This window comes from Mauremys mutica, chromosome 2, assembly GCF_020497125.1.
Source record: "Mauremys mutica isolate MM-2020 ecotype Southern chromosome 2, ASM2049712v1, whole genome shotgun sequence".
Classification (NCBI taxonomy): Eukaryota; Metazoa; Chordata; order Testudines; family Geoemydidae; genus Mauremys; species Mauremys mutica.
Genome location: NC_059073.1, coordinates 176,840,581 through 176,868,538, shown reverse-complemented (window position 1 = coordinate 176,868,538; position 27,958 = coordinate 176,840,581). Strand labels below are relative to the sequence as shown.

Genomic DNA, 27,958 nt, shown 5'->3' with positions numbered 1-27,958 from the left:
CCCCCGCCACTCTCCCCACTCTCCTCTACTCCTTGGCTCTTTTATAGGTCCCCCTCCCACTGCCTTTACCTTCCAGGTCCCCCCCAACCCCAGTCACCCTGGGGCTTTCACTGGCTTGATGATAGTTTTGCGATAGTGCAGGGCTAAGCAGCAGCGTGGGGCTTCCACTCCCTGCTGCATCTGCTAAGAGCCAGGCAAAGCACCTTCCCAGCAGCACTGCTGTAAGCAAAGAAGCAGCAGAAAAAGTCGGGGGGTGGCCCACGCCCCTCGATGTCCCCTGCAGTGCTGTGCCTCCTATGTGCTACCTAGTGTGCTCTTGTCTGGTAAGTCACTAGTGGGTTTGGTAAGTCACTAGTGGGATTCAGTGTCCTTGGAATGGCTCTCTGAGTGGGTTGTTTTTTGTTAATGTTCCCCTTAGGTGCTGTTCACAAGTCTTCCTGTGGTCCATGTGTACGCTATCAGCACCACAGCACCACTGGATCCAAAGAAACAGCCAGGGAGCTTGTACTCCTGTCCTGTGTACAAAAAACCTCGACGAACGGATCTGACATACATTTTCTCTTTATATTTGAAAACTGTGCAAAATCCTGACCACTGGACTCTAAGGGGTGTTGCATTACTCTGTGATTCCAAATAACGCTATGGCAATAAGATCCCATTGGAATACTGGGCAAAGGGCGTTCAGGCTTTAGTTTTATTACGTAGCAGGGGTATATTTCTATTCATAGATGTATGGGCATTAGCAGATCATATTTGTAGAGACAGCTGTATCTGCATGGTGATTTGTATGATCTTTTCGCAGCAGGAATCATTAAACATGTTTAACTTGGGAACATCAACCAGGGAACCTTCAAATCTGTGACATGGAAAACAATTATAGGTATAAAGTCTAGTTGCACCGAATCTGTCCCCATTTGCTGTATAAATTAGCTCATTCTACTAAATACTCTATTCCACATTCAAAATATATCCCCATTAAAAATGCCTCTTGCTTGAAACTACTGTTCTAACTAGATTTTACAGTGATTCTTTATTGATCTTATCTCCTCTTTATAATACTGTTATGCTGACAGGTATTGGTGATTGCAAAGAACACAAGCCCCTTTGGAAGTGGGTACAAATACACCCTTCAAATAACACAACTGTCAGGACAAGTTAATCACAAGCCCCCCTCCCCACCTAAGACAAAAGGGGATGTGAATCCGCCCAGGAGTTAAAGACCATGTGGGCAGAGGGGTTTTCAGTGTGCGTGCACGCAGAACAAGCAGAATGAGCAAGCCTCAGAGGTTGGAAGAAAGCCAAGCAGTTGCTTGTAAGCACAGGGTGAGCCAGGAGAAACCTAGAGGAAGATTCTGGGTTTGGTGCTGGCTAAAGAGGCTGTAATCAAAGACATGATCCTGCTTTTTTATTCCTCCTGCATGCCTTGTAAATAAACAACCCTCCATCAAAGAAAATATCAGCTCCCTCATTAATTTCTGCTCCCAAGTAGAACAGCCCCAGGGGCCTGAACTTTTTTGACTGGCCTCTGGAGCCAAAAAGGAGCCAGGGTACAGATTTGGAATTATGCAGCCATGTTTCAGTTCCAAGTGCATCAGCTGCAGCATTACTGAAGAAAGATGGTGCTATATCCAAATGGTTCTCTGGCTATAAGCACTGCTTTAAATGACTCAGATTGCTTAGACGGAGACTGCCTCTAGGGATAGACACTTGGCTAAGCTGGCAGCTAATGTTTTGGAGAAACAGGATTTGGTCTAACTTTTAGAAACCTTTGACTAATTCTTAGTGACTGGAAACTGAGGTGCAAGGTGTCACTCTCCTTTCCCTTCTCTGCCCCACCCACTTCCTTCCTTTCTTTTTCTTTGTGGTTTTTTTTTACTGTTCTCCCCTTATTTTTATAATACTAAAATAAAAGAAAAAGTTGATGATGTACCACAAGTTTAAATGTCTGCACACAAAAAGGCCTGTCTAATTGGCATGCAGTTACTTTTGATTTCATTTGTAAAGTGGGTAATTGTGCATACAAAGAGACAAACCTCTGCCTGACCGTTATCTCCTCTGTGCATGCAGGCATAGCGCTCCTGTGGGTGTGCATGGTTCTGACGAAGTGGGTATTCACCCATGAAAGCTCATGCTCCAATACGTCTGTTAGTCTATAAGGTGCCACAGGACTCTTTGTTGCTTTTACAGATCCAGACTAACACGGCTACCCCTTTGATACTGTTTGTGATGAAACTGAAAGAAACAGCAGCCGGCACAGTAGACGCTCTATCCAGAAATGGCTGTGGAGTTTATTATTTTTATTAGCAGTGTATGCAGCTTCCAGTGTACAGCAAGGATGGGTGTAGACAGGCTTGGTTTGAAAACAGAAACAAGGCTACTACTGGCAGAAAAGCTGTATGGCTTCTTTTTGCCAGGCCAGGACACTTTCAAAGTAATAGGCATTACTGTTGGGGCCAGGGAAAGAACAGCCTACAGGGAATGCTCTGCCAGCCTCTCTCTCTCTCTCTGTTTTTTTGCTTTTTGTGCCGATACCTTTGATTTTTCTGTCCATTTAAACAGTGATCCGGCCAACTGGTCCACAAACAGGGTTCAACTTTTCGTACAGTCGGTTTTATTTTATGTTTAGTAGTTGCAGGACTCTTACTGTTTGGAGGAGTAAAATTCACTTCCACAACTAGCACAGAGTGTTAGACTTGTTCCTGGAAAACAGAGAACAAGCTGTACCTTAAGGGTCACACTCTACCCTTGATCTGTGCACAGAACTCACTGCACGCAATTCCCGGGAGACGATAGACCTAAAGGAGCCCACACTGTCAAAAGGCTCACCGCTCCCCCCGCTTGGAGTGCAGCTGCTTGCATCCATTGACTTCAATGAGAGTTCGAGGTGTGAAAGGGATATAGGATCAGGCTTCAAGAACATGGCTTAGACACTTTGGGGAACGATGAAAAAGATCAGAGAGGACATTAACCAGGACAAGGCTGCTCTACTCTAGAGGCTCCAATCAGTTACTGTTTTCTGTATGTGGCAAGCAAATTAACTTTGATGCCCTAATAAGCTGCAGCAGTTAACAAAATAATATTGCGACTACACTCTGTTAGAATGAAGCGGGTACTTTGAAATACTCTGCACGACTCAAGAGCTCACTTCTTGCTATAAAAGCAAATCTAATAAATGTGATAATTTGACAGAATTTCCATGTAATGGGTCAAATAAAGCTTTTCATCCTAATTCTATCACCCCTTTGCTTTATCAAGTTACAATAAAATTAAAAAATGAAATAGCTTTTTTAAAAATAGAGGCCCATTCGTTAGCACATAGTAGCCTGCAAACTACTGCAAGTTTAACAATTTGTACCTTGCAGTAAAACAGCTTTATTTGATAGCTTTAAATATGTATTTAAGAAACAGACTGAGTCTCTATTAGGGCTTTTTATTGTAGGATAACATCAACTCACGCAAAATAGAACATGGACTATGTAACATCAGAAACAGTCACCATTACCATCTGTGCAAGGGAAGATGGCTACAGTGATATAAAGAACAAGAAAAATATTACACAGTTACATAGCTTGCCAGCTAAACTTTCAAATGCTCCTTCCATATGCACTGAGGAATCTTTGGGTTTTTTTTCTTTTTAATAGTTATTTATTACAGTATTGAATAGAATTACAATAGATGTTATGCAAACATTGGTCTTGCTTACAGTGCTTCATGACTTCATTCATCCCAAACCGGCACCACGAATCCAATTTGAAAGCTTTGCCGTGCCAGTTACATAGTATATCGTTAAGCCCTTAGAACCGGTGTTCCATAGTTGCCATAGCTAATTCCTAATTCAGAAAATTCCGATTCTAGGTACCAGGGACTGAATCACAGGACTGGCAGGCAAAGTATTGGAAATCAAATCTAATTGGGTTTGAATGATAGCTTGACCAGTTAGCCATGGGTCCTGGGTCAAAATAGAATCTTGGACAGTAAATAAACTCATAGCTGTTGTCAATATTGTACAAATATCAATCCCTCACTCTGAGATCTAATTTTATGTAAGTACTAAGGAGACATCAAGTAAACTTAAACAGAAGAGGCCCATTAAACCCTGCTTATTCTGCCAGTACAATGGCTATGTTTACTAACATACCTCATTTCAGGGCATGGATTCCTCCCTGCTTAGTGCTACAAACACTGCGTTTCATACTCTTAAAGATTGTGTCTGGCTTGCACTCTCTGTGGCTGTGACTGGTCGATAGTGATGATGAGAAGGAAACAAAGAACTGGATATGGATTGGCCTGCGTGTCAATAGCTTTTGTTGGCATTGATTTTAATTGTTTAGAACCCGAGCAAAATGCCAAGAGCAGAAAACAGAGTGGTCCTTTTATCTCAGCAGCTACCTTAAAAAACAAACAAACAACAATCTGTTTTTCCTCTGCTCTGTCAGTGGCAATTAATTCTGAAACTGTTTTCAGTTTTGTATGACTGGAGCAGAGGAACAACTATTCATCAGTTCTTGCACAGAAAAGGCAAATGGGCCTGCCCTTCTCAAAGTTCACTTTAGTCCCACATTCTTGTTTTTAACTCTCAATTCCTCAGTGCTCATATATTAATCTTGTTTCCCTTACTACTAATTTATACCATCACCTTCCTCAGTACCAAATGACACTTGTACTGACCTTTGCATAATACAGCTATTCTATCAGAGTTCTCCATTGCCTCCAGATTTCTCCAGTGTTTAATTTGTCCTATTGTTTTTAACCTGCTGCTGCTTCAGAAAGTGCATCTCTCAACTTCATCAATCCCCCCTTTCAAAATGCTAGAAATCCCTATTAGTCACTTCAGATAACAGTTCTCAAAAATCTATTGGCTCTGCTGCTTTTCATTGCACTGTCTCCAAAGCAATAATTTCCTCTTCCTGCTATTTGAGCGGGCGGTCCAAAAAGAGTCTTACTGCAATTCTTGTAGTCTTCCCTTCCGCTAATATAAAGTAATACATTTATCTCAGTTGCTTGTTTGCTTTTTGATGTTGGCATGAGATAAATGGAGATGTTCTTTGGATGCCTCTGTGCATAAAACTAAAGATAGCAACAAGGCGATTAAGTGCCTTATATTTTTGTTTTAAATATACAAGGAGTTTCCATCTCCTTGTGATGTGCAATTGTAACTCCCATTCACATTAATTGAAGTTATATGTACACGTCAAGAGAGATGAGACCCTTTGTTCTGTTTATGTGACTTTGCGTAGTAATAAAAAGGCAACAAACACATTGTCTGCTATACATATAAACACTAGAACAGCACCGATATATTTTTCTGCTATAACAATAAAAAGTTACACACACTCTCAATCTGTCCAAGTGAACAGATACTAACTATGCTTTCTCTTGTACAATAACACAGTATATACTACTTAATCACTTATGCTGGATGCTTGAGGTCCAACAGAAGACCATTATCACTTCCTCCTTCTGTTGCCTCCTGTTTAAGAACGATTTTCTCTGCTGGCTGGGATGTGCCTTTTGTTCCACTGCCTTTGTCTTTCTTTACTTTGGTGATCACTTCTGTGTAGGAAATCTCTTCTGTGACTGGTTCTTCTGCCCCACTCACTGAAACTGCATGCACACCAGCTTCCTGGATTCCTTCTTGCCCTTCAGCTACTGTTCGCTCTTTATCTTTCTTATTGACCTTGAATGTCTCCTTTGTTGGAGCTGCTTTTGAAATAGTTTTTTTGAGCCTTATCCCAGATTGTTTCAGCCTTTCTCCTGACTGCCTCAGTCTCTCTCGCCTCTCTGGTGTCACTATTCTAGTTCGAAGCCTGTTCACCTTCTTGCCAAAATTTTGTCTGGTCTTCTGCATATTTTCCCTTGAAAATGCCTTTTTGATATTATCTATGCGTCTCATGCCTGATTTTTTAAATCGGGATGCTCTGCTTTCGTCTATATAATATTCTTCATCAGAAGAGAGGTCATCAGGTGGGAAGAATTGCTCTTCCAGGTTTTCACCTCTTGTCCTGTCTTTGATAACAGACAGCGAAGATGGACATTCTGTTTCCTCCTGTGAATGAAAACATAAAGACATCGTTCCGCTAGTGTTTTAAAGGAGCAGAGCATTTAAGCATATAGTTTTTTTGGCTTCTTATTTGTAAGTATCAACAACTGAGCTATAATGATGTGGCACAGGGAGGTGGGGTCTCGCCTGAGAACCTGCACGATCTCCTGAGGATAAAGGGGACTGGAAAAACTCTGATTTTGCAGCCTCTGTTCAGTCCCATGCCTATTAGGGAGATTGCTTTAAAGGCTAGTTCTACTCTGAAAAGGGATGAACAATGTAAAACTCGCATCATTGTGTCCCACATTTAGTGTGCCTCAATGGACTGCAGTTCACATGTGCTTAGTTTGCAGTTAGAAAGGATGTTTTTCTAGCTACCAGCCCTGCTATTCTGAGGTTGGAGAGTCAAGCTGGGTTCTTTCCTTCTCATACATCACCAGTAATGAGCACCATGCAGGGCAAGTTGGCCTTCACCTACAGACAGCCTCACTGACTCCATATCAACGTCCCATATGAACCTGTAGCCCCCTCCTTACTTTCATTAGGTTTGCACAGTTGTAATTAACTGGACGTTAGCAGTGAAATCTGTTGATGCACAGGGAGGAACAGAGTCCAGCTCAGACCCTTCTAGAGTATGTCTTCACTGCAGCTAGGCCAGGCACCCAGGTCTGAGCACCTAGCTCAGCCTAGCCTGACTGCCAGTGGCCTCACTGCAAAACCCTACTGGTGTTATTGTGTCCTCTGCTTATGCACGCGCCCACGTGTGGCTGGGAGCATAGCCTGTGTCCTCACTGCAAAGGGAGCAGGTTCCAGCCCAAGTTCAAGTGAAGTCTGGGCTTTAATCCATATCCAAGTAGGGACGTTAGACCAGGTTTAAAGCACCTCCAAACCCAGGTAAAAGGTTAGTGCATGTGGATAGTGACAGGGGTTGTGCTAAAACCCAGGGAAGAGCCTGGGTGAACTCTGCAGTGACAACACACCCTTCGGTTCACAGGAGTGAAATGTCACTGACGCGCGCTGGTAAGGCTCAGTACACACCAGGAGCTGATCTGCTGAATGGGAAGCCATTTTTACATAGTCACTTTTCAGCACCACATTTTACTCCTCCCCTATCAATTCAGCAACAAAAGCAAAGCTCCAGGTGGCAGTAGTAGAGGTGGGCAACCCTTAGAAATACACGAATGGCGTTGTTTAGTATTACAGGCATAGAGGCATTTTCAACAGTAAATGTATATTATCCCATGTTAATGCATTAACTGACCACTCAGCAAATCTTTGTGGGTCTCTGTAGTAGGTCTTCAATGGGAGGTTATTGAATGGTGCATTAATCACCTTGGTATCCACTGCCTGCCATGTCACAAGGATTGCTAATTTGTACTGAATATTAAATACATAGTCTAGATAAGTGCCATGCTGGCCATGTACTAAGCAGTGAAACTATATGATAAAATACATTTACTTTACACCTTTGGCTTTGTTTGGCTGCCCGCTATCCACTCATCCCTGTCAGTGAGTTCAGCAGGGGGCTGGGGAGGAACGGTAGCTGCATTTTGAAAAGAAGTGATCTAAAGGGAGGCAGTGCAATTGGTCGCTTGTGGAGGAGTGAGCATCTCAGCCATTGAGGTGATAAGGGTGCTGTAGCTACCTAGAGGAAGAGAGATTTTAACCGCCAGAAAAGTGTGTGTTATACCAGAATTTTCTGAAAGCTCTTTTTGGGCAGTAAGTTACTGAGCATCATTTTAATGGTAAATTATGTGCAAAAAGCTGAGGGTGAATATTCCGTAAAAGGATACGTCTGAAAAGAGTAGACCCAACCTGCAAATCATAGTCACACAGCAGCTGAGCCAAGAACCATTTAGCTCAGTGTAATGATTCTCATGGAGATTCTGGATCTGCCCGATAGAGTCAATTTCTTTCTGATACTAGCAGACACATAGCAGAAAACGCAGAACCAGTAGCAGCTGTGAGATGGAAACTGGCACCCCTTTCCTACCCCAGCAATCTCCTCCTTGTGCACACAAACAACGCTGTACAAAGTTTGTTCATACTCCCAAGAGGAGCAGCTCCTCACACAGCCTCAGGCAGAATACATGGTATATTAATATTGTTTTTGCATAATGTATCATTTCCCATTTGTGGGCTTATCACACCTGATTCCTGGAGCTTGTCAGAATTTGGGCCATAGCTTAATAATATTTTCTAACTACCAAAGACGTTTGAATGAGAGAGTCCACGAAGTGCCAGTCAGTTTCTCAAATGTATCTTATGCTGATGAATTCCTGTATGGTGCACTGCAAACTGAACTGATTTCTGGCCAGAAAAACAGCTGTAATTTTCAAAATGCAAATGCATGTTTAATTTTACTTTACAAAGTATTAACTATCAGTAATATATAATAAAATATATTAAGCCACTTGGCAAATAAAGGCTGTTTATATTTTGGTCATCTTATTCTGGCTTCTTTAAAATGGCTGTTAATGCTTATCAAAATTAAGGGAAAATTATTTTGCTGTGAGATCAGCTGAATTTTATTTAACTCCATATATCAAAACCAGCACGAGCAAGAACTAGAATTCTTTGTTAATAATCTTCATTAATGTGTGAAAATTATTATTATTACCTGGCTGTGTTATAGCTTCTTTTCATAAAATGAGGGAGAGTGTTAACATAGAGCAGCTTTTCTGTAATTAAACTCTTCATGTTTGTAAATTACAGACCACTACTTTGGCTGAAACATTGACAACAATATTTCCTTACTAACTATTCTGAAACATCAAGCCATACAGGGATGAGTACAGTAGGGTGAGATTTAAGAGTCCCTCCTATAAGAAGAAAACGAGAGCTTGGGTTCTTTAGACAACATTTGGGCTAACTACTGTCAACCCCTAGCGCACAGAAGACTCCAGCAGGCTTGTGTTCCCTACTGAATGCCATCTCTTCAGTTGTATTTAGATTTACAGTTCACTGGTTTAAAAGGCTGGCTGTAACACCTATTAGAATTAAGAACTATGAACTGTAACTGATCAGATGAATGTTTTGTGTCTAGGGCATGGGACTGGCACCCAGGAATTCTGAGCAATATTTTTCAACCAACTCCTTGTGTGACTTTTGCCAAATAATTTAATTTCTCTGTTCTTCAGTTCCTGCCTCTCCCCTGGAGAAACCAGGTATACAAAGGCTAAATTCATTCAGGTTTGTATGTCACGCTGCAATCCTTAAATGGGAGGTGCTACAGAAATGCACTGTCTTACTGGAACTGGTCAACATTTTGAAGGTTTTTTCAAAATAAAAATCAGGGCTATGTTTCATCCCGGTAGGGAACTGCCCACTCTGACCCACCAACAGGTTTTAGCACTACACTGTCAAAAGTCATTTTTGTTTACTAGGGAAGAAGAGAATAAAAGCTTCTGTCTCCCAGAGTTAGCACATCTGAGGAGAGTCAGTCTTAGCACTAGGGGGGACTGTGAGGTGGGGAAAGATGGCTAAGAGGTTGGTCCTGTTCCCCCTGAAGTCAAAGGCAACATCCCATTGACTTCATTGGTGCAGGCTCAAGCCCTAAACTGGGTAAGTACCTCTCCCCATAGTCCTACCAAGAAAATAGACTGTTCGCTGATGGAAACAGCAGGATGTGGCAGTAGCCCTAGGAGGGGGAAAGGAGTAAGTCGCCTGCCTGCTTTCCCCCTTCTTCCAGCAGCAGGAGCACAAGGCGATGGCTTGCAAGATAGCCAGATCAGATTAAAAAAGGAAAAGGCAATGTAAATTATTGTACTCACCTCATCTTACCTGGCCTAGCCAGCTGGCTAGCCCCTGAGATAGGAGTGATTTGAGTTATAGAATGCTGGTGCAAGTCAATGGGAACTACCCATGTGCTTAAAGTTAAGCCTATGCTTAAGAGTTTGGCTGGAAAGGAGCCAGAGCGCTCAGCACCTTGCCAGCTCAAGCCTTGCAGAAATAGCGTTTATCATCTCTGTGTAGTGACAGAGTCTTGCACCGTAGTAAGAGATGCTACACAGATTGGGTTTTTTGGTAAATTGTATTTACGCTATTAATATTTGCACTACTTGTGAAATAGTGTCTGATCACATAATTGAATACGTCTAGAAATGCCTGTGCACACCAGTGCCATTAAGACTGTGCATAAAACTCAACTTGGGTTTGTCCTGCTTTTGAGTACTTCATTCTGCCAGCATGCAGCCCCAGCTCACTAACAGTCACGTACAACAGAGCTGCTGGTTTTAAGCTCTGGTCTGAACAGCACAAAGTAAACAATATGAAACTCACTGTAGCTACTTTGAGGATAGAGGTCTGCACCATTGCTGCTTACATTCGAATAGATGTCCCCACAGAGAGTAAAATATTTCAATCCTGATGTTTATAACACAAAGCCATTCCTTCCGGCAGAACCTGAAAGCTCCATTGCCACTGTGGATACCTTCGCTCTTATTTTCAATTTAAATCAAAGTTATAAAAGCTGTACTGTGTGTGCGTGCACCATGGAATTTGTAATGAAATCTGTTAATGGGCTGCCAGTGTACTCTTGGGTCTGTGCCTGTGTATGCAACTTAGGAAACTTCTAGCCAGTGCTGCCTCTTTTCCTTAGTGAAGGTGCACAGGGAAAGAGGCAGGGGTCCTAATGAGTCCTAGCTTCTTCCATATGCTGTAGAAAGGGATGCATGGAATGAGACAAGGACTCCTGCCTCACTGACTGTACATAGTGGGGCTTACAGAGCATTCTCGTGCTGCCTAACAAGTAGTGGAATGTCTTTGTTTCCCCCTTGATTTTTTAACATGGGAAATTCCAAACTTCTGTAAGTCGATTCTTAACTTTGTCTTCAATAACCTAAAGAGACTGAACCTCTTAAACGTCTCACTGTAAAGCAGGTTTTCCAGACCTCCGATCATTCTTGTGTCACTTGTCGAGACCCTCTCCAATTTTTCAATAGTTTTTGTAGTGTGGCCACCAGACTGCGACACGGCGTTGCAGTAATAGTCTCACCAGGGTGGTATGTAGTGGTAATATTGCCTCATTACTGCTCCTTGATAGTCCTCTGTTTATAGATCTAAGGATCACCAATTGTCTTTGGCCACAGCTTCGCAGTGGGCATTCATGTTCAGCTGGTTATCCACCATGATCGCTAAAATCCTTTTCAGAGTCATTGCTTTCTAAGATATAGTCCCTTCTACTGCTCTCTTTGCTTTTAAATATTTGACTTTGCATTTGGCTGAATTCAAATACATGTATGTTTGCACCCAGCTTACCAAATGCTCAAAATCATTCTGTATAATGACTTGTCCTTGTTATTTACCACTCCACCAATCTTTGGGAAATCTGAAAACTTTAGCAATTATTTTATATTTTCCTCTAGATGATTGAGGAAAATACTAAATAGCATTTCACCAAGATTCCTGCAGGACCCCACTCACAACATCCCCTATTTGATGATCCTTTCCCATTAACAATTACATTTTCAAATGAGCAGTTAGCCATTTTCTAGTCAATGCAATGTATGCAACAGTGATTTTGTATAGTGCTAAGGATTTTTTTAATCAGTGTCAGGCGGTACTAGTTCACATGCAGACATCTCATTATCAACTAAATGTGTAGTCCCATCTGAGGATATAAAGTTTGACAAAAAACTATTTCTCATAAAAGCCATATTGATTTAAATTAATTATGCTACAGTACCTTATTTCTTTACTGACTGAATCCCATAGCAGCCGTTCCATTATTTTACCTGGGATCAATGTTATGCTAACAGGCTTATAATTACCTGAGTCATCCCCTTTAGTCTTAAAATATTGGCGTGACTTTAGCTTTCGTCCAGTCCTCTGGAACTTCTCCAGTGTTCTAAGTTTCATTAAATACCAACATCGATGGTCTCGAGAGCTGCTCAGTCAACTCTTAAATTCGGAATGCTTAATTTTTGCAAACAAAGCTCTTTTAAAGGAAGGGGGATGCATTTGTTTTGATATGGAATAAAGCGCTATTGACCCTTTTCAAAATGTACAAATACATCTTAATTCATCTGGAGCCTTTCCCCACTGCCTGCCCAGTGCCCCTGTGAGGCAGGACTCAATCTTTTCTTTTTACATATGGAGAAACCCGGAAGATAAGTTTACACAACTAAGACATGTCAGCTTCAGGACTGGAACGAAAGTGTCTTTGCTCCAGCCCCAGTACATAATCCACTGAGGCCATAATATTCCCCCGTCGAGTAAGATGGTTATTCCACTGATAAAGCAGAGCTTTAAAGTAATGAAAAAAACATTATTTATCTTAAAGCACATTTGAGAGGTGAGTACGCAAGAATAACCTCATTACAGGGCAGAGAGGTTGAGAGACTTTCCAGTAGTGACGTAGGAAGGGTCAGACCCAAGACAGCAACAAATATCCCCCAAACAAGGCTGGACAGTGCTCCTTAGCTGAGCCTTTCCATGCACAGTTGAGATGCAAAAGCTGCAACTATTCTGGTTGCAGTGGTGTGGTTTGGTTTGGTCTGGTTTTTTTTTTTAAAAAAAGCTTCTTTTTCCTTACTTTTTTGAAGAAGAAGAAAATCTGATTTTTCCCCTCACTCCCCTTGTTTTCACAAGCAACTGAACCATTTTGTTCAAACTTGCCAGACAAAAATACACACGTGAGCAGAGACCAGACATGGAAAATTTCCATCCAAATGGTGATTGTTGCACAAACTTGCAAGCATCCGATAAAAGGGGGTTATAATGTAACAATTGGCTTATAAACACATTAAAATATTGTTTCACAGGGACATAAGGTGTTCAAGGCTACACAAAAAACCCCAAGAGAAATGAGAATGAGAATGTCACATTTTACATACGAGGAAACTAAAGGCCTGGCTACAGCGCAGTGTAAGCCCATGATTAGTAGAACTTGAGTTAGCAGAGCCTGGGGTGGTTAACCGCGGACTTGAGTCTACATTCATTTGTAACTCTGGTTTAGGAATTCTTAAACCCTGGAGCTCCAGTATCTACACTGCATTGTGTGGGCCTGAGACCAAACACCCATTTCCCAGACTTCCTCGCACGCTCCCAAACCGGGGTTGCTCTAGCCTTTTGTTGCCAGTGCAGTGTGGGAAAATGTGTCTGTCCGTCAAACTTGAGGACAAGGAAGTTGGCCTGTGGGATATGTTTGGTGAACACCCAAAGCATGAGGCCAGAGGGGCTTTGTCTACACCGCAAAGCAACAGAGCTTGAATCCTGGGTCCCTGCTTGACCTAGTGTGCTCAGACCCTGCACACACATGGGGTCCTGGGACCCTGGGGGCAAGCCCTGGATTAGTGCAATTTGTGTGTCAATGGAAGGAGGGTTAGGCTTGAGCCTAAATTCGAACCTTGTGCTTACTAGACACCCAATAATACACAAAGAATAAAAACCTGGCCCTCATTGAAGTCAATGGCAAAGTTTCCATTGACTTCAATGGGACCAGTAGTTCACCCAACGAGTTGTCAGTAACTAGGAAACAGATAAGGCCTATGTCAAAAATGGCTTTATCTTTAGTTGTAGAGGTGTGTCAGATACCTGTAGCTGTAGGTAGTAGTGAAAGGCTCTGGCAGGGGGCGGGGGGGACAGCAGGGAAAGGCTCTGGCAGCTCCCCGTGGCTGGAGCCTTTCCTCACTGCTGGAGTCTTTCTCTGTAGTGGGAAAAGGCTCCGGCAATGGGGAGGCAGTAGACTAGCAGGGTAGACATGGGAGACACTGTTTGGGCATGTAGAGAGCTGTGTAGGGTCCACAGCCTGTGATACTGGCTTGTCTCTACCCTACTCACCTAACAGTGCCTCTATGTTTATAGTGCTAGTTAAACCTGGGCTAGCTGGCCATGCTGTGTCTGAACGCTGTAAAAGTAGACATACCTATTGAGTGCCATTCCCTCTGCCCCTTTTCCATACTCATTCCTTCCTAAATAGGTTATAACAATTGATTTTAACATTCCAGGAGCGCGAATCATCCTATAACATTTTAGTAATACAAACTATATTGAATTTATGCCATCCATGAGCAATGCTAATTCCTCTTGTTTAATACTCAGGCTTCTAGTAATTGGTGTCTAGGCAATTCAAGAATTTCTTCTCTTCCTGCCCTTTTGTTCCTTGATTAATTTTGTTTTCAACATCTTGATTTTGTGCTAACTGAATGCTCATAGTTTGCCTCTTTTTTACCCTCCCCTTTTGCTATTAGTTTAACACCCTTCTGACTACTCTAGCCAGCCTGTCCCCAAGGAGATTGGTCCCCCTTCTACTGAGGTGGAGGCCATCCAAACTAGATAACCCCCCTCTCCCCATAAAAGCTGGACCAATGTTCCACAAAACCCAAACCCTCTACCCAACACCACGTACCGAGCCAGCGGTTCAATTCCAGAATCTTCGCCATGAGGCGAAAAGTACCTGGCCTGTAGAGCTGGTCAAATTTTTCTGAATGCAAGGGTTTTTTTCCATAGAAAAATGACATTTAAAAAAAAAAGTTTTGTTCAAAACTATTGACTTTTTCAACAATTTTCATTTTTGTAACTTTTTTTGCCATTTTTAATACAAATTTTTATAAAAAATATGTCAAAACAGTTACTAAAAATTTTTGTTTACTGAAGAATGGATGTTTAGTAAATGAAAAACACACAATCATTTTAGTGATGATTTGATAAAAGAATGTAATGTAAATAACACAAAAATAATGTAAAATTGGTCAATTTTTACTGGGAGAAATGGAAATGACTTAAATGAATTAAAAATTCTAAGTATGTGCACTAGGTTTGTCTCTCAGTGCCCAGACTGAGTTTGCCAGGCTGGCAGTTAAAAAAGACCATCTCTGTCTTTGTAAACATCTGATCCAGAAATAATTGAGACAATGTCATGAAACTCCAGAAAACCATTTATTTACAGTCACTTTTCACTTTAGAACTAAAATGATCAATACACACAACCCTCCCACTCATTTCCCAGTCCCAAGTAAAAAGTTAAAAAAAATGATAATAATGTATAGAAAATAAAAATAAAAAACAAAATAGTATGACATCCCCTCAACTCCAGAATCTATTTTGAAAACTACAATAACCATTACAAGCCAAACTATTCTCAACCTCCTCAAAGTCAGAACAGCCTTATATTATACCAAAACTACAGGCAAAACAGACAAAAATACAGAATTATGTCATTTTATTGTGCTGCTCAGAGCAAAGTAACGGGCCAGTGACCTGTCACCCTGAGCATACATGTTGGGGGGAATACTCAAAACATTTAAAACATTATGCAAAATATTTAAGGAACACTAATGGGATTAATAAACCCCTCACACTCCTGAAGCTGGAGCACAAATCAGGTAATAGGCAGTCCAGTGCCCAGCTTGTTGACGGAGTGGTGACTGACAGCTGATTTGTAAAAGAAACAACCTAGAAATGTTCGATGCATGATAAAGGAAAACAAAAATACCCTCACTGGGCAGGCCTGCAAACAATCTGCAGCTTGTAGGCAAGAAATTAAATCAAAACAATATCACAGCCTAGGAATTTACATTTTAAATTGACCGTACATTATTCAAAGCAACACCCAAAGTAAATCTCCAAAACACCACATCACCCTCATGCCTATTAATACACATATTAACCATGTAGCCAGCTGGTTAACAGAAATTACCATAACCACCCATCCATTGACCAAGAAGTGTCCTTAGCATAACACAATTTATGTTACTGCTAAAGCCCCCTTGCAATTAACCCTTCAGTCAATCCTTAGCCTCTGGTGAATACCCAATTACAAAGCATCCCATCATTTTGTAAAAGTGTCACTCTTTCACTGCAAGCATGGGACTAAATCCCACGTGATCCTCCTGTAGTTTTGCAGATGTGGAATTAAAATCTCTGCCATCAGGCCAAGTCTGTTCAAATAGGAGCAAAACAGGATTATTTCTTAAGGGCACCTGTGGGAGTTCACCCCATTAAGTACGTGCTGAATAAACTCTTCTGCACATAAGACCAAAAATATGCCATTCTGGGGCCAGATGCTACAGCTGGCATGTAGACTTGTTCTTACATAATGAAAAGTGCTTAGTGTGGCCAGCACAGTAAATCCCTCATTTTACTTTCATAAAGCGTCAACTACAATCCGTGTTCCTTAAATTCTGACAGAGGTTCACCAGTTTAACCCAAACCACATGAATCCCTCAGTGTTGTTGTAGGTAACATCTTTTACTGGCCTAACTGCTGTTGGTGAGAGAGATGAGCTTTCCCCCTTACACAGAGCTCTTCTTCAGGTCTGGGAAAGGTACTTAGAGTGTCACAGCTAAATACAAGGTGGACCATTTAGCATAGGTAGTTAGCACGTGTTGCAAGGGGCCATTCAAGGTGAAGAGGCCCGTTAACACCCCTGTTGTAAAAAATGGTCACGCACAAGTGATAGGGTGTTTTTGTCTTTTATCATTTTCCTGTCTGAGTTCATTCAAGAGGGGAGTGATTAGGTCTGGTTTCACCCACATAATAGTTATTGGAGCATTCAGAGGTGACATGTGAGGAGGGGAACATGCGGGGTCAAGTGTGCCCCCCCCAGATTGGCCTGCTGAAGAGAAGAGCGAGAGGGGCTCTGTCCTTCTTTCCCAGTGCCGCCCCTCCCCCAGCACGTTCGGCCACTCTCCCTGGCAGCCAGGCGAGGAGCGGGATGGAGTTGCTTCTGACTGAGACAACCTGGCTGGGAGGCAGCCGCTGCCTGCCCGGGCTTGGCTGCTGGGGATGGGGGTGGGGGCTAGCCCCGAGCATGCCGAGGAAGGAGGAAGGGGGGCCCCGACTCACTGGATTTATGGCTTATTACAAGAATCTGTGACCCAGTAACCCCCCTTTTTCTCCTGTGATTCCATAGGTGTTAATGGGCCACTTCACCTTGAATGGTCCCTTAGAACATGTGCTAACTATGTATGCTAAACTAGCTGTTCAACCTTGTATTTAGCAGAGATACTGAGTATCTTTCCCAGATCTGAAGACGAGCTCTGTGTACCTCAAAAGCTGCTCTCTCTCTCTCACCAACAGAAGTTGGCCCAATGAAAGCTATTACCTCACCCACCTCGTCTCATCAAGAAATCCATTCGCTCATTAACTGACTAGAGTGATCCAATGAGAACTCAGTGAGCAAGAAGTTAGACAATTGTACAATGTCATTCTGAGCAACTCCCATCTCATCCACTTCCTGGGACAGCTTCTGAATGATGCAAAGGGCAGCTGCAGCCCCAGAAAGAAAGCTGTGACAGAGAAATACGCACATTTAAAGTTTGCTAAACAAGTAAGCCCAGTGAATCAGTACCTCTGGAAGAGTCCCTGACAGACCAGTAAGTACCCCTTAGGAGTGGTGTCAGCAGGGGCAGCCCTGTGAATTTGTCATTATTAGCTCAAAATATGCAATTTCCTAGACAGCTTCTTTTAAATGTAGATATAAAGAATATCTGCATGTGTGAGACGGGGCAGAGACAGGGACCAGACAGGAGGTGATATGATAAAAGAGGACTTTTGCTAATAACCTGCTTTCAGTCCTGGCCCACAAAAACAAAAGGTACAGTTCTTGCAGACTAGATACAGCTGGAAGCGATGCAGCTCTATTAAATACAGTAACTCCTCACTTAATGTAGTTCTGTTCCTGAAAAATGCGACTTTAAGCGAAACAATGTTAAGCGAATCCAATTTCCCCATAAGAATTAATGTAAATGGGGGGGAGGGTTAGGTTCCAGGGAAATTTTTTTCACCAGACAAAAAACTGTATATTATATAGATATACACACAGTATATGTTTTAAACAAACAATTTAATACTGTTCACAGCAATGATGATTGTGAAGCTTGGTTGAGGTGGTGGAGTCAGAGGGTGGGATATTTCCCAGGGAATGCCTTGCTGCTAAATGATGAACTAGGACAGCTGAGCCCTCAAGGGTTAAAACATTGTTAATGTAGCCTCTCATCAAGGCAGCATGAACAGGAGGGAGGGGAGACAGCATAGCAGACAGAGACAGACACACACCTTGTATGTGGGAGAGAGAGATATACACTGCCCCTTCAAGTAAACTGACCCACTCTTAAGTGCATTGTCTTTGTACGTTGATCAGGAAGTTGAGAGAGCAGCTGCTGCCCCAAGCTCTCTCTGTCTCTCTCCGTCCGTGTCCCCTCCCTGCTCTATATGGAGAAGGGGTAAGCAGGGTACAGGAGCAGGGGGGAGGGGGACACGCTGTCATTAACCCCCTCCTGTTTCCCCCCGCACAGCAGGCAGGAGTCTCTGGGAGCAGCTCCAAGGCAGAGGGCAGGAGCAGCACATGGCAGTGGGGGGAGGAACAGCTGAACTGCCAATTGATAGGCTGCTGGGTGGCAGCACAGGGAACGTAGGGGAGCAGGGAGCTGATGGGGGGCTGCTGGTCCACCATGGTTACAAGCCCCCACCGGCTAGCAGCAACCGGCTGCTCTTCCTGCAAGCAGCGGACAAAGCAGGCGGCTGCCAAACGATGTTAGAAGGGAGCATTGCACAACTTTAAACGAGCATGTTCCCTAATTGATCAGCAATGTAACAACGAAACAACGTTAACTGGGACGACTTTAAGTGAGGAGTTCCTGTATACCAGGATGCTGCTGCTAACCACTAAAAATCTGTAACATGCTGTTGATGAGCTCAGATTTTCCCAGTTCTGCAAATGTGCTGTTCTGAGCAACTTCAGTCCTGTAACACCCATGGAAGAAAATGACTTCAGGAGTCTTCACAGGCATATAGAGTTTAATCAGAAGCTACTCATCCTGAAAGGCAAGTTCAGTCACGGGGAATTAGAACTCCATTCCCCAGTGTGGACTCAGCACAAAAGGATAAGCCCCAAGGAGACTTTTATAATGATCAGCCACAATTCCTATGGATAAATCACTATCGAGGCTGTCTAATGATTTGGGGAAGTGACATGGGAACGGGAGGGTGATCATCTAACTACAATATTCTGGTGCCTTCCAGGCCAAACCCAAGCAAAACTTTGAAAAGAGGTCCCATACAAATGCAAATTAAGATCAGCTGTTTTCACCACTTCATTTTCCCGGATTGGGAAGTCTATGTTGGCTCTAGGAGGCTTATTAACTCGCCTAGTTCATATCATCACAGGAGAACAGTAAGTCTGGATAAGTCTGATTACACTGGTTCAGAAAATACACTGGTTCAGGTTTATAATCCTATCTGAACAGAGCCCATGAAGTTCATAGCGATGAGCTGCCTTTTAGGGATCAGACTAATCTCAGCCTTTCCCATCCCCCTTCAATTTCAAGCTTCTTTCCTTGTAAACATATCCCCGAAAGGGTAAATTTATCACTCCAGCATTGACAGGTTGTAAGTGCTTTTTCCTAAGGAGCACAGGCTATTTGCGGTCTCCTCTCTGCCTCCAGTGTTTTAGGAGGGCCACAGGCCAATTCACAGTTCTGGGGGGCAGTATCCGGAGATACCACTGATGGCTCTAGGGCTCAGTCACAGATGACTGAGCTGGCTCTGCTACTGAAAAGCCAACTTGGCTGTTGGCCACAACAGGTGCAGTCTGCTCAGAAGTGTGACCAACCACCTGATTTAGTGGCCTGAGCATGGCCCTGAAGGCAATTCCTTTGCTACAGCCCTGCTCTGCCACAGATCCTCTCTATGGTTTTAGCTAAGGCAATTAACTTTTCTTTCTTAGTTTCGCCATCTGTAAAATGGGATTATATAGTCACCTATGCCACATGAGTAATATGAAGAGTAAATAGTTCGTTTGTAAAGCACAATGTAAGTACTAAAATTCACTAGAATGCACACCAAACCCTGCAGTGACTGGGGACCAAGCCGGCATCACATTCATCAGCTTAGCTAGACAACTATCTCTTTAAAAAAACCTTAATTTTTCAAGGAATTTACTTGGAGCACCTTAAAAGCAGCAGCATCATGTCATCTGGGTGCCAGACCCGTGTCCAGCCAACCGTGCACAACCAACCGAGCTGCAACAGGAGTTTGATGGTGACCTGATGATTCTGTCACGTTTGTATTTTTATTTCTATACATGTAAACTAGTCAGGTAGGTTCGCAGTGTATCCCAACAAATCAACTCGCCAACCTTCTTCACAATTCCAGGCCCTTGCCCTGTGTGTAGTGATGTGATCATGGTGGAGAGGAATCAATTCTGGTGCGGTACAAGGCTGCAAAGTTGTTTGGGAGGCCAACCCCAAAGCATGAAAGTCAACTCATTTTAGGAATGCCCACTTTGATTGTCAAAGCATTTTCAAATGTGAAAGTCAGTAGCCATGAGTGAGATCCAGAATTCCTTTCATAGGACATCTTTTGTACAGGACTTCGTAACTAGTTCCTGAAATAAAAGATATTACCTCAGGCACCTTGCCTAACTGGTTCCTAGGCTCTTTTAAGCTTATAACTTCTAAATTAAAAAAAAATTCACCTGAGGTAGCTCCCAGCTTGACCAGAGAGTTCCAAGAGAGGACCAAAAACAAAAACAAAACAGATTGCTTCAAAATGGAAAAAAACAAACAAAGCATCCACACACACGCACGCACTTTAATTCCATCTTTTAATTATTTACCCAGAATGACTAAAATAGCCAAAGACCACTTTACTGCAGACAAACATCTCTTTCTCTGGGCTGTTCCTCAAACCTATCTGAGACTACTGCTTACCTATACAGTTGTGTCTCTCCAACCTATACTACTGCAGTACCAACAGGACACATAGTACCCTAATTTGAACTAAAACTGTGACTTTAACCATGACAACAGTCTGGGTGGCAGGGGTACCTGGCTGCCTCTCTCTCCATTACCTGGCCTTAAAAATTAATCTTCTCTAGAACAGTGAAAAATATTCATATTGAGCCTCAAACCCACTTGCATTGAGTTTGGAAGGTTTCGATTCTTGTTGGATAGTTGAGGTCAAACCAGCAAGAGAACTTGCTTTGCTTCCAACTGACCTGAGCCTAATTACACTCTGCAGTTTGCTAACCCAATTGCAGACTGAACCCCCCAACTGTTTTCTCAGCCTCAGTTCTAACAATGGCTAGTAAATCACCCCTTGTTCTCACTTCCCTAACTCTCATGGTCAAAGATTCTCATTAGGTCTCCATTTAGCATAAGGGCTCATCCAACTCTTTTTCGTGAGGGATGAAGGGCTCTTGGACAGTCATTTCCAGGCCAGCATCCTCTAATCGGCTTCTGCCGCTATTAATTGTTGTATCAAAACTATTAATTAAGAAAAATTAACTGGGGCAATTTTCTCTGTGTTGATTTTATAAACGAAGCCTGTTGTGCTGATTGACAGAGGCCATTACAGAAATAAAAATTCATTGAGCCAAACAGGTAAGTCACGTTCCCCTCATTACACAAAGTCCTTCACAATATCCCTAATGCCTCTCAGGCGAAATTCCACTGTAGATGAAGTCTTCCTTTCCAACATCCAACTCAATAATGAACGCGGTTATGATGCCATTTAGCACACAGTGCAGTAGCGAGGAAGTCCCAAATTGCTTCAGTGCATGTCAATGGACTGTCAAGCCTCTTACAGTGATGTTTCACTCCATTAATGCCTTGGCAGTGGTTTGCGGGGGAGAGGGAAGGGTTTGCACTAAACCTAGTTTGCACTAGTTGCACTGGACCAAGTCCCGGCGTAGCAGCACTGCAGTACAAAGTGACACGCACCAGCACAATGTGTAAAGTTTCAATACACTCCTAGGTTACTCTGCTCTAATGCTCCTGGCATGGGGACAATTACCACCCACCAGCAAGGTGTTAAATGTTGCATCCCAAGAGGATTAGCAGCTAGGGGATAAAAGACATTTCCACTAGCTAATGAGTGTGTGTGAGTTGTTGGGGGGTGGGCGCGTGGGACTGAGGCCTGGTCTACACTAGAAAAGATCGATTTAAATACATTGGTCAGGGGTGTGAAAAATACACACTCTGAGTGGTGCAATTAAACCAATTTAAGTTCCTATGTAGACAGAATTCTTCCGTTGACCTAGCTACCATCTCTCTGGGAGGTGGATTACCTATGCCAATGGGAGACAGGGCTGCCTGGGGGGGGGGCAAGTGGGGCAATTTGCCCCAGGCCCCGGGCCCCGCAGGGGCCCCCACGAGAGTTTTTCGGGGCCCCTTGAGCAGGGTCCTTCACTCGCTCTGGGGGCCCCGGAAAACTCTCACGGGGCCCGGGCCCCTGAAGCTTCTCTGCTCCGGGTCTTCAGCGGCAATTCGGCGGCGGGGGGGCCCCGCCACGGGTCTTTGGGGCACTTCAGAGGTGGGTCCCGGAGCGGAAGGACTCCCCCCACCGCCGAATTACCACCACCCCCTGCCGCCGAAGACCCCGGGTTCCCTGAATCCTCTGGGTGGCCCTGATGGGAGAATCTCCCCTGTTGGCATAAGTAGCATCTACACTGAAGTGCTGCAGCCCTGCAGCTGTGTCACTAGTGTTTTTAGTGTAGATATGTGCTAAGAGGAATCCATTCTTGCTGTAGCTGATCTAAACAGGGGTGGGAATATGAAGAGTGAAGAGGATAATTCAGGGTGCTGATTCTGTTCAAGAAAATCAGATGCGTGGAGGCTCTTGGCAAAGTCTCCTTTGTCTCCTAAGAGGAGGCGATAGAAGTAGCAGCAGTTGTCTTTTATGGTTCTGTATAAATCATAGAATATCAGGGTTGGAAGGGACCTGAGGAGATCATCTAGTCCAATCCTCCTGCGTGAAGCAGGACCAAACCCCAGACAGATTTTTTACCCCAGTTTCCTAAGTGGCCCCCCCTTAAGGATTGAACTCACAACCCTGGGTTTAGGGGACAAATGCTCAAACCACTGAGCTATCCTCCCTGACCCAATCTCTGGAAGGACATTTCCACAGGCTTTTTCATGAACTGTTTGAAAATAAATGACAACAAGCATGTCTGTGGGAAAAAATAAACACCATGTTTTGTACTGAATTAGCCATTCCGCCCCCCCGCCCCAATATTTTCGGAACATTGACTATGTTGAAATGTCTCATACAACAATTATGGAAGAGTGGGAGCAATGGAGCAGCACCCCACCAACGGACAAAGGATTCAAAGATGTTAATTTCCTCCAGCAATATGATTACTTGCAAGGAAAAACAAAGAATATCTACACTCATAGCTACCATAATGGTGCGGAGTGAGCACTATTAATGCAGCTTGCAAACATTAAAAACGATAGGTCAGATTTTGCCCTCATGTTCACCTCATCAAGGTCACTGGGTCACAGAGGCATGAGAGAAGAATTTGACCCACTGTCTGTATTTGATAAGATTTTATGCTATCATCAGTTTCCACCAGCACTGTTTTCATTGCTAACCAGAGGTTTGGCTAGTACCGCCTCTTACTAGAGATCAAATAATTTAAAAGCTAAACCAGGGCCTCCAAACACTTATGCACATGAGTAACTTTTTTTTATTGTAGCTCACGAAAGCTCATGCTACAATAAATTTGTTAGTCTTTAAGGTGCCACAAGTACTCCTGTTCTTTTTTCTCAGATGAACACTCCCAGTCACGGACATGGGTCTACTCTCATGAAAAAAGTTATACTGATACTTTAAAGAATACGTAATGATAAACGATGTACATGAACAAAACTTCTAGGGTCCTAGTAAGGGGTCGAGCATCCTCAGTCCCCACTGAATTCTAGAGGAGTCGCGCCTGTGATGCTAGCAGGTCAGGTGCCAGCTCAGGCTCGCATCCCCATGCTCAACTGAACACTGACAAATACCTAGCTAGAATCAGTCTGGCTCACCTGGGTGTTCGTATTGTTAACATTGGTATTAGAATGATAAGAATGTGTTTAGACTTTATGGAATGCTTGTGAGTTGCTGCAGGCATTAATCTCACTTACAATGGCTGTATCCCACATTACAAGGTAATAGCTGCGTGTTTGCATTGTAAGCCTCTGTAACTGTAAATCACCAGGCAGGAGACAGCCATTAACGAGTGTGAAATGCTGGTCTCCAACAGCAGTTATGTCCTGCCCAATAAGGAAGGCCCATCGACACCAGATGAACTAGAGTGAAACATTTGAGAGGACAAAATACTTTGTTGTTTACTCTCCCCTCTATGGAGATGGGTCTTGCAAGTGAATCCTTCCCATCAGCTGAGTTTGCATCTCAAAGTACAGGATGGGGGGGAAAGGGAATTAAAAAACCCTAACAAAGAGGAACTGTATCTTTATGCTGCTTGGACGCTAGGCTGCAAGGCTCACTAGGCATAAGCAAAAGCTCCCCAGTGCTTTGCGTGAGTTGGCCCTAAGGACATATAGAGCTTGTTTATTATAAAAGCTTTTATTACTTTTTTGAAATTTAAGATTGGAACGCTTAGTTCTTTTTCCTATATAATAAATCTGTAGAGAGGCTATTATAGGATTGGCTGCAAGCATTGTCTAGACCTGGGGTAAATGACTGGTCCTTTGGGACTGGGATTAACCTGAATATTGCTGTGATCTTTGGTGTCAGGGACCATCTATCACACGTCCGCCCATCTGCGTGACAAGACAGACTGGCGTTCCCAATGGGATGGGCTGTGACTCCATGTTACGGTTGTTAGAGAGCCTGAGGAGTTTACACTGGATAATTGGTTGGTAAAATCTAAGTACAGAATTTGGGGTTTGTGCCCCACTTCATAGCAGTCTGCCCTGTGGCTGGTACTCATGCTCCTGTGTCACTGCAGGACAGCTTGACAGAGCATGCTTAGAACTTCACAGGGTTAAGTCTTTAACACCTTGAATTGCAGCATTTTCCAGTAAGCTGCCAATCCTTATAAGTCCCCTAGCATGAGTAACTTTTTTGTATTTGTATGATCCATGGACAAGAAACTTATTTTCAAGCAACTTGCATTCAGACAATAAGAACAAATGCTATTTATTCATTTACAAGAACAATATAATCGTAATGTAAGAAAAATACATGATTTGTTTTTGATCCTGCAAAACCTTGCTCATGTTAGTATTCCTTAGTCATGTATTTCCAAAGCAGTCAGTGAGACTACACGCAAAAGGACGGCTTGTGTGATAAGGGGGTGCAGGTCTGAACTTAGTTTTGAATATTCGTTCCTATGAATTGAGACCATGAAAAAACTTTTTACACCTACAAAAAACCTTGATAACTGCAAATAAAATACACTAAACTTGAAAATTAGCATTAAGGTAATGACTAAATTTTGGAGCCATTAATAGTTTTACTGTTTGGACTTCTACCTAATATGGTGAAAAAATAACAGATGATTGTCAGGCATGACTAGCATGACAAGATTTACAGTGCTTGCCTCATATTACCTTTCACATAGGCAACAAATAGTCCTTGCTGATCTGCGGTTAATCTTACACTCCTGCCTGAAAAGCCAACCAATACTAATAATAGACTCTGTGAATTGCCATCAGTGGGTTCGTGTTGAAAGACACCGAGAGGCAGAAATCAATTCTAAAGACCCTATAACACAACTCCTACACTGGGAAAACTGTCTTTTGATTTGTTAAACAACGAGTGTTTCCCAGGAACTATCAAGGATGTGGCAAAACTTCAAAGGTAAAATAAATTAAAGTGCATTCATACCTGGTATATTACAACCCGAAATTTGTTTTTTCTCAGCATCTCCTCTTGTTTTGCTTCAACCTTTCGCACATTAGCACTCTGCTTTTCCACACGTGCCCTCACTTCTTTAACATGGGAACTAACTTTGCAGGTTTTCTCAAGCAACTTGTTAACAGTGTAGCCCGTATTGCCATGAGTCTGGGCAAGCTTTAAAATATCAATCTGTATGGTCTTGATAGCGTTCTCCATTTCTCTGTGTCGCTCTTCGATTCTTTTCTGGCTCTCCTGTACACTGTGTACAATGTTGGCCACTTTATCTAGGACTGTCACAATTGTATATGCAGCATCTTGCTCTTCATCTTCTGTGACATTTGAGAGACGATTTTGATGGATTTTGTCAGCCTCCGAGGTAACTTCATGGTGATCCATTTTGTCTGCGTTCAGTCAGGTTTACGGGAACTGAAGTATAAATGCTCCCCACGATGACTATTCAAATTGTAGGGAAACAATTCTGGCACCTGTGCAAGAAGCTTGACAGCTGGCCTCAGAGCAGGGTGTGAAACTCCACCCCTGGAGGATGGTCAAATATTTATAACTACAGACTATCCCTCCATGATTATTTGGATACTTTTTGCAATATGAAACCTCTAAAATTAGGAAGCAATGTCTGGAATGGAACATACATTCAAAGGGTCACACTTCTTACCAGTGAAGTTATTAGTGTTAATCTGGGAAAGTTAAGCAACTTACTAATTAAGCAGGAATGCCAACTGGCATATTTATTTAAGATCTACTGTTGCTCTCATTTTAATGAAGTGATTTCCTTTGGGGGAATTCAGACAGTTTTCAAAAGTAAACATGAGTGTACTTAAACCAAAAGGAGCAGTTTTCAAATAATTCTGGCTACGAAATCAAGTAACAAATAAACAGACTAGAGCAGAGGCAATATAATGAAAACACTGTATTGTGACATGCTTTTCCAGTTCAAATGTTGAAAGCATTTTTTTTATTGAACAAATTATTAAATCCTACATGCAGAATTTTGAAAGTCTAAACTACATGTTAAACAGCTGAACACATCCTACTCACATTTTATCTCTGGATCTTTTAAACAACAACTAACAGTCTATTAATATAACTATAACCAACAGACTAATTTGGATGGACTTGATTTAGCTCTTGAAAATATTCTATACAAGAGCACTAGTCATTAATTAGCTTTATTTTTTTAAATCACAAACACTATACAATCTGTCTTGTTGGTGTTAAAACATCTATTGTCTTAAAAAAAGTTTAATAAGTATTAAAGCAGTTTTAACAGCGATAAAGTAGGCTTTATTCCAGTCATGTGAGTTTGATTATTCAAACACAGATTTTTACAATAACAAAATCTACCAAGACCTACTTCTTTTGGAACTATGCCATTTGCTCTACTGGATTATGAAATTTATATTTTTACTTTTTAAAAATAAAGTGTCAGAATTATTTATGAAGACGGTAGTGCTTAGACCCAGCCAATACATTTTATAAATATGTTACAACTACACACAGTACACAGCTTCACAGTTCATGCGCTAGGCAGTGTCTAAAAAATCAGTTACTAACTTTCAAAAACATTTAAATATCTACGGTATTTAAACACAGTGTCTCCTAGTTTTTTCGTAAGAAAAGTAAGCTGTAAACATCTTTACCGTTAGTTCATGCCTTGTTTGTTAGGTAATGTGTGGGTATTTTTGTTTTTTATCTACAACCATTGGTGAAATAAGTCTGTGTTCTCAAAAATATTACATTCCATGAATAAAGCACAAATCTACTATATAACCATGTGATACAGCTACAGAAAATGAACTACGGTATTCAAAAACACAAAAGGAAAATTACTAAAACAGTCCTTAGCTGTTAGAGCTGATGCTTTCAGAATACAACAGATCAACAGTGGTACACTAAAAATGTCCAAAAATAAGGCCTCTGAAATAAATAGTTCCATTCTTTAAAAAAAGATATAATAAAAATGTACATCACATGGTCAATGTAGGTATAAAAATCATCACGTTAAACCATCCTGGATGATGTATCTGAAGTAAAATGGCCTAGGTTTTGCTTCTGTCGACGTCCTCTGTTGTTTTTAGGGCATTTTCTGTATTTTTTTAAAAAGGAAGAAAATGTATTTTAATCTTATTCTGCATATTTAAAACAGCATTCATGATTTTACTTTCTTCTTTTAACCAACAATCACAACAACAGCATAGTGTCTATCAGCACCACTGACTGGGGAAGTGCACCGGAGCTTTGGTGGGTGGCACTTTGGAGGGTCTATGAGATCCCAGGCTACTGTGGTAGCAGCTGTTGCCAGGAGAGATTTCTTTCATGTGAATTTGG

At 42.3% G+C, this 27,958-nt stretch overlaps 3 protein-coding genes across 3 annotated transcripts in view; 1 reads left to right on the top strand and 2 right to left on the bottom strand.

Moving 5' to 3' along the window:
• The window catches only part of LOC123364581 (dynein axonemal heavy chain 5-like), a 317,201-nt gene extending 308,766 nt beyond the window's left edge, over positions 1-8,435 (top strand). Inside the window, exon 79 of the mRNA XM_045006814.1 lies at positions 419-8,435. Coding sequence (XP_044862749.1) covers positions 419-637 — 219 coding nt within the window. The 3' untranslated portion in view covers positions 638-8,435. The remainder of the gene's footprint in view (positions 1-418) is intronic.
• On the bottom strand, positions 5,385-26,008 carry CAVIN4 (caveolae associated protein 4). The gene is made up of 2 exons (XM_045006816.1): positions 25,601-26,008; positions 5,385-6,046 (listed from the first exon to the last, which is right to left on the bottom strand). Exons 1-2 carry the CDS (start codon positions 26,006-26,008, stop codon positions 5,411-5,413), a joined length of 1,044 nt encoding a protein of 347 aa, XP_044862751.1. The 3' UTR covers positions 5,385-5,410.
• Positions 26,009-26,663: 655 nt separating this feature from the next.
• TMEFF1 (transmembrane protein with EGF like and two follistatin like domains 1) overlaps positions 26,664-27,958 on the bottom strand; it is a 195,609-nt gene continuing 194,314 nt past the window's right edge. Inside the window, exon 10 of the mRNA XM_045006102.1 lies at positions 26,664-27,716. Coding sequence (XP_044862037.1) covers positions 27,632-27,716 — 85 coding nt within the window. The 3' untranslated portion in view covers positions 26,664-27,631. The remainder of the gene's footprint in view (positions 27,717-27,958) is intronic.